Here is a 7,552-nt window from a genome sequence, read left to right on the forward strand (position 1 = left end):
ACAGCGGTTCCCCACATGAACAAGTATAACAGAAACAGTTAAACAACAACATATATCCCTGGCAAAGTGCAAACCACCCACCCATACCATACATCATGTAAAACCAGTTATCTTACAAAACAATTAAAAACATTAAAAATCATAACAAATAGCTGGATTGAACAGTATGCATCATCAAGGGGAGATAAAGATAACATTAATGCTCATGGGGAAAAGCCTGGCGGAATAGGAAGGTCTTCAAATTCCTCTTGAATACATCTAGAGAGGTGACAACGCGGAGCTCATCGGGCAAGGAGTTCCAAAACTGAGGGGCTGAGATGGAAAATGCTCTCCGAGATGAAATGTATCTTGCTTTAGGAACTCTTAGCAAATGTTTTCCGCCCGATCTGAGAGTGCGAAGCGGACTGTATGGGGAGAGGCGGTCCTCCAAGTACCCTGGAGGTGAACTCTTATTTTAAAACTTTCTCCACACCAATAATAACTACCATCCTATTATTTATATAATCCTTTTACAGTGATTTTTTTTTTAAAAAAGGAGACAGGGTATCTTTTTGTATTTCACCTAGGTTATAACAGTCCTGTGCCCCCTTGAGCCTCATTTAATAACTTTATAGATTATTATAAAGCACATATTCTGAATATGTGATTTGGTGGTGATAGAATGAATGAAAAAAGTGAGGGGATTTCAGAAACCTAACATTTTAAATAAAGTTTTGAAAATATATAATAAAGTAACCAGTAAAATCAGGATGCATAGTGTTAGTGTATTCTTGCAGTAAAACCATTAATCATTCTATAATTTTATTGGAATTAAACAACCAACACAAAGACCACAGTTAAGAACTCTTACCTGGGCACTGGATAAAGGACCATTCATAATTTTTCTCTTTCGGGCAGAGATTGTTGTCAAGAACCATTTCAGTAGAATGCAATCCACTTGACTTCACTGGCCCCCTTGAAGATCCTTCCACACAATGGCCTTTGCCTGTATTACTGGGATCATTGCACCATCCACAACCTGGATGTTCCAAACACTGTCCACAAGTCCTCAACCCCGAGCAATTTTGAGCTGTAACACACAGATGAAGCAACACCTTACTTCAGTTTTACTTTAAAAACTGAATGCCTGTGAGAATTCTCTAGTACATATAATGATATGGAGTCTTTTTGACAAAAAATGAAAATGTGCCTTACACTGCTTTCATGTAAATAGAAGGGAAAAACATGAATTATTGTTGCTACAATTTAAATAAAGTACAATTCCCCAGCAATTGTTCTGTTATTCCCTATGAAATATCTGATGTCCATAACAAGGATATGTAAGATATCTATATCCTTCCTTTTTTGCCTACAGAATAAAATATTGAACAAAATGATCATATCCAAAAACGGTAAATATCAAATACATTATAGCCATAAAACAGAGCATAATCAAATAAATAATGTTATAATCTTGGAAATAAAATGGTAGGGGTGTGTGTGTGTGTGTGTGTGTGTGTGTGTGTGTGTTAAAAAAGAATGCTGCATGAACATGTCTTTGAAGGGTGCTCCATAACTGGATGCATTTTGTTTATACATAGACATTGGCAAGCCCAGGGGGAAAAAAACTTTCCTTTCCTACAAATTCCCTTCCCTGTTGAAAATACTGGAAGAAGGAAATGGCAGGAGGGTGTCTTTCCCTTCAACAGGCCTTCATATCAGATTTCTAACTAGTATCTTCTCCAAAATGTCTGACAGTATCTGACAATGTATGATTCTGGCTGACACATGAAGGACTGAGCTTTAATTTAATTTTATTTTTTTAATCTTACAATGGTTACTGAATATTGCTTCTGTAGAATGTGGCATATCTCTACTGTTGGTCATCTGATTTGGGCAAACTTAACTGATTTTTTTCCCCTTACATCTAGAGAGTGATTCCCAAATTAGTTCCAGATAGTGCCTTACAACATAGTTTGTTGTTAGTTGGTGTGTTTGTGCTTGTGTGTTTGTGGTTTTTTTTGTTGTTTTTTTAACTAGACTAGGTTCTCTCTCTAAGCACTTTTGGCTAGCCTTTGGGACCTTGTTAGAATCTTCAGTTTTCACTCTACAGAACAATGCCAAAAGCATCCATGTGTTTAAAAGGTTCTCCTAATCAGAATTCCTACAGTAAAAGTAAGTTTGTTTACCTGTCAAATCCCTTGATTTTCAAGTCCACATCATTATTTTATGCTACCATCCTTTATGAACAAATACCATTTAATTTAATGGCAACTGCTTCTGAATAGATATTTAAAGAATTGCACTATAAGGAACTAGCATCGTTGTGAACATATGGGACTGAGTTAGCATTCTCGAATTTCTTAAATTCAAATCAAAAGCATGTTTATTCAGTAGTAAGTCCCACTGTTTATTCAGTGGGAGTGATTGCCATGTAAGTATGCTCAGAACATATAAGTGCACTGTGTCATAATAGTCTTTCATACAGCACTGTAGGATTTTTCACATATGTTTGAATGCACTCTTCCTTATACAAATGTGTCAAACTAGTTCAAGTTATAGAATAATTAAATTATCACAATCCACCTTCACTTATGAGATATTAAGTTTATTCCTTTCACCCATAATGCTGATAAACAGACCCTCTCTAGAAAGTTCAACAGCCTTCAGCAAAAGGTGCTGACAAACAGAAAACCTTCAATAACAAAACTACAATATCATCTTGATAAGTCTACCTGAAAAGAGAGGATTCTCCTGATAAGCTGGATACTACCCCAAAGAGTATGCTAAAACATGAGAGTCTGCAGCAAGAGAGTTTATATGGCCTGTTTAGCTTCTAAAGTTTCTTTAACATCCATTGAGGAGCATAAACTCTTTATGAGACAAGGAAGGAGAAGTGAAGAGCTGAGGCATAGGACAATACTGCAGCTCACAACCTTCTATATACAGATGATGCTGAGGAATGTGAAACAACCATCCCCTCCTTCCCACCTTTCTGCCTTTATTATGTTGAGTAAATGTGTCAATGCAGGCTGAAAGTTCAATCCCTGTTCTTGAATTTGAATTAGACATACAATATTCCCTACTTGACCAACTACTGTTCAATAAGGTTGCCAGATCTCAGTGCTTTGCCATGAGTCTCCAGTGTTTATGTATCATCTCCAAAAAGACATTAAGTCTGAGTCGGTTTTGCTTCAGGAAACGGTTGTGTGCTTCCCTTTAGCGTAATACAAAGTAGCAACTTCCTACAGTATGGAAATCGTAACTGAATACTTACTTTGCTAACTTCCCTCTCAGTCATTGTGGCACCAGGGTTCACTGTCTCCTCTGTTCTGCATCCACCTTCTGGCTAGAAGCAACTAGGCTAGATAAAAGTTCCTCATCTCATCTGCCTAAGTAAGTGAGGAGGGATAATCCCCGCATTTCACCTTGATTTGGAAATGGCTCCTTCAGATAAAAATTCTGTTTTAATTTCCAAACAGGAAAATATGGTCTTCATGTGCATTTGAATGACATGCTGAGAGCAACTGTGATTGGTACTTAATGCATAAGAGTTAATGACATCACCAGGGATGTCATTAGGTATCATGCTTTGGCTTGGAAACATCAGGGCCTGGAATGATTCTGACTTGGCAACCCTGGTGCCTAAAAGTCTCAACCTTATTATTTTTTAATCCCATCATATATTACAGTAGTCTGTCATATTTCAATTAATACAGAGGGCCCTCAGTATCTGAGAGGGGATCCTTCTCAGATCCCCCCACAGATACCAAAATAATAATAATAATAATAATAATAATAATAATTTGTTTTATTTATATACCGCTATTCCAAAGATCATAGTGGTGAACAGCAAGTAAGCTAATTAGCAAGTAAGCTAATTTGCCCCCAACAGTCTGGGTACTCATTTTAGCGACCTCGGAAGGATGCAAGCCTGAGTCGAGCTTGGGCCGTTTTGCTGGTCTTGAACTCGCAACCTTGTGGTTTCGAGTGAATGGCTGCAGTACAGGCATTTAACCACTGCGCCACCAGGGCTCCATAATCTTCAAATGCTCCAGGCCTTGTGGTCCCCAATGGCCACATCGTCACTAGAGACAACAGGACTTCAAGTGAATTCCCATTGTCCCTAATGGGGGTGTGGCCAAGTAACATTGGGGACAATGGGGCTGTCCCTAATGGTGGCACAGCCACATGCACATGCTGTGAGAATTGCGTATTCTAACCAGACCTTAACAACAATTATTGTAAGAACAAAAATTTATTATAAGGAAAGTAGAAATACATTGGATCACTTCTTTGCTGAACCTGGAGAACTCCAGATAGAGATAGCACTTTAAAATCCCCCAGACCCCTCCCCTTTGGTTGCTTTTTCCAATGGCACTTTCTTCTGGTCAGCTTTGATGTAGAATTCCTCCCTTTGTGCTGAAGGGGGGAAGAAGGGGGTTCCTAGTTCCTTTGACTAGGAGAGATCTAAGGATGTATGCATCTATGGTATCTGTTACCCATCCAGCCCTCATAAAACTGCCTGTCTGCAATATGTGACCATCCGGCCCATTCCCCATGATGGCAGTCCTTCTTCTCAAAAATGCCTATCTATCTATATCTCTACTCCCTCTCTATATATAATAAAAAAAAAATAAAAGTTTTATTTATATACCGCGCCTTCCTTGGATCAGGGCGGTTTACATACATTATACATTATACATACAATAGGTTAAAAACAAGTCAGAGCATTGTACAATAAAAATAAATACAACAAGCCCCATTAGCCCATCCTCATGGCCACGGAAGAGGAGGGAGGCCCTTAGGATTTTTATGGGGGGAACGCTTGCTGGAATAAAAAGGTCTTCAGATCCTTTTTAAATTGGGCCAGGGAGGTAGTCGAGCGGAGCTCGGCGGGCAGCGTGTTCCAAAGGGCCGGGGCGGCGATGGAAAAGGTCCGCCTTGTGACGGAAGAGAGCCTAGCGCCCGGCACCTTCAGTAATAGCTGCCCGGATGTTCTGAGGGTGCGGGACGGAATATACGGGGAGAGGCGGTCCTTCAGGTATCCTGGGCCCAAGCCATTTAGGGCTTTATAGGTAATCACCAACGCCTTATATTGGGCCCGGAAACGAATAGGCAGCCAGTGAAGGTCTTTCAACACCGGTGTTATATGGCTGGTCCTGGAAACTCCAGTGACCAGCCTGGCTGCCATGTTTTGCACCATCTGTAGCTTCCGGGTTTGGTATAAGGGTTGCCCCATGTAGAGTACATTGCAGAAGTCCAATCTCGAGGTTACCAGGGCATGTACAACAGTTTCTAGGTCCCTCTGGGCCAGGTATGGGCGCAGCTGGCAAATAAGCCGAAGCTGATGACAGGTGCTCTTGACCGTCGCATTCACCTGAGCAGTCAGGTGAAGCGACGAATCAAGAAGCACCCCCCAGACTGCGCACGGAGTCCTTCACAGGGAGCGTGACCCCGTTCAGGACAGGTGGAACCACCGTCATTCCTGGACCAGGGGAACCTATCACTAGTACCTCCGTTTTCTCTGGATTCAGCTTGAGTCGGTTTTCCCTCATCCAGCCCATTACTGACTCCAGACAGGCCACGAGAGGAGAGACGCCATCCTCAGTCACTGCATCAGTCGGAGACATAGAGAAAATGATTTGGGTGTCATCAGCGTACTGATAACCCCGCGCCCCATGTCTCCGGATGATCTCTCCCAGCGGTTTCATGTAAATGTTAAATAGCATGGGAGACAAAATGGCTCCTTGAGGGACCCCGGTTCTAAGGGCCCGTTCGTCGGAGCACACGTCTCCCAGCTGCACCATCTGGGACCTCCCAGAGAGGTAGGACCGGAACCACTGAAGCGCAGTGCCCCCGATTCCCACCTCTGCCAGGCGCCCCAGAAGGATACCATGGTCTATGGTATCGAAAGCCGCTGAGATGTCCAAGAGCACCAGCAGGGACACGCTTCCCCCGTCGATGCTCAGACGGAGATCATCGACCAAGGCGACCATGGCCGTCTCAACCCCGTAACCCGCCCGGAAGCCAGTTTGAAATGGGTCCAGATAATCCGTTTCATCCAAGACCGCCTGAAGTTGGATTGCAACCGCCCTCTCGATCACCTTTCCCAGAAATGGCAGAAGTGAAACTGGCCGATAATTATTGTGTACCAGGGGGTCGAGGGAGGGCTTTTTTAAAATAGGTTTTACAATGGCCAATTTAAGTTCTGTTGGAAATTGTCCCTCCCTCAAAGATGTATTAATAATCCGGCGTAACAACGAAGTTACCGCCGGTCCCCCCTGGGCCGCTAGCCACGAGGGACAGGGATCGAGAGAGCAGGTTGTCTTCCGAACACTTCCGAGGATCTTGTCCACATCATCGGTACTCACCAACTCAAACCGATCCAGTTTAATAGAGTCCACGGAGGCTCTGGACACCTCTACTCTAGGTTCTGCTTGAATGTCGGCATTAAGACCTTCGCTTATCCGAGAGGTTTTATCCACAAAAAAGTCGTTAAATCGGTCACAGCAGGCCTTAGAAGTTTCAAGGATCTGGTTCAGGGTGGGAGGGAGCTGAGTTAGCTCCCTGACCACCCTGAACAGCTCTGCCGGACGCGACTCCGCGGACGCAATACGAGCACCATAGAACGAATTCTTTGCTGCTCGCATTGCCTCTCCGTAGTCCTCTAACAGTTGGTCTAGGAGAGCCTTGTCGTCTAAGCAAAGGTGTTTCCGCCAACGGTACTCTAGCCGTCGCAGTTCCCGCTTCCTTGCTCGGAGATCTTCCGTGTACCAGGGCTTACATTTGGAAGCGGGCCTGAGAGGGCGCTTGGGAGTGATGCTGTGTATAGCCCTTGAAAGACCGGTATTCCAAATACCGGTGAGGGCATCAACAGAATCGCCGTCACTTCCAACCATGAACCCCTCTAGGGCTTCTTGGAACCTCTCAGGTTCCATCAGCCTTCGAGGGTGGACCATCCGAATAGGTCCACCACCCCCGGGGGGGATCTGGGTAGAGACCTTGATTTTCATCTCTACCAGGAAATGATCCGTCCATGACAGGGGGGAAATGTTTGCTATTTCCACCCATGGATTTTCCGCATCCGAGCAGAAGACCAAATCGAGAGTATTACCCGCGCAATGCGTAGGACCCTGTATCAGCTGGGACAGGCCCATGGCCGCCATGGTATCCATGAATTCCCGAGCCGCACCGGATGGAACATAGCTGGCCGTGAGGGAGATGTTGAAGTCACCCAGGACAAGTAGCCTGGGCGTCTCCAACATCAGCTCCGCGACCAGCTGTGTCAGCTCGTTAAGGGAGTCCGCTAATGCACGGGGTGGCCGATACACTAACAGAATCCCTAGACTGTCCCTAGCCTTTAGGGTCAGGTAAATACACTCGATATAGGAGATCTGTCGGATGTGGTTCCTGGTGAGGGACACGGTGTTTCTATGTATCAAGGCCACACACACCCCCGCCCACCTAACCTGCGCTATGCTTATCTATCTCTATCCCTATTTGTGTGTGAGAGCCTATTCACTGGCCCCCATTCTGCAGTTTATCTATCTATCGATCTATCCATCAATCT

The 7,552-nt window shown here is 44.0% G+C and overlaps 1 protein-coding gene across 2 annotated transcripts in view; it reads right to left on the minus strand.

The window, feature by feature from the left end:
* ATRNL1 (attractin like 1) overlaps positions 1 to 7,552 on the minus strand; it is a 693,411-nt gene that overhangs the window by 494,519 nt on the left and 191,340 nt on the right. For both annotated transcript variants that reach the window (XM_042457618.1, XM_042457619.1), the window contains exon 18: positions 851 to 1,069. In XM_042457618.1, coding sequence (XP_042313552.1) covers positions 851 to 1,069 — 219 coding nt within the window. The remainder of the gene's footprint in view (positions 1 to 850; positions 1,070 to 7,552) is intronic.

This window comes from Sceloporus undulatus, chromosome 3 (genome assembly GCF_019175285.1).
Source record: "Sceloporus undulatus isolate JIND9_A2432 ecotype Alabama chromosome 3, SceUnd_v1.1, whole genome shotgun sequence".
NCBI classification, from domain to species: domain Eukaryota; kingdom Metazoa; phylum Chordata; class Lepidosauria; order Squamata; family Phrynosomatidae; genus Sceloporus; species Sceloporus undulatus.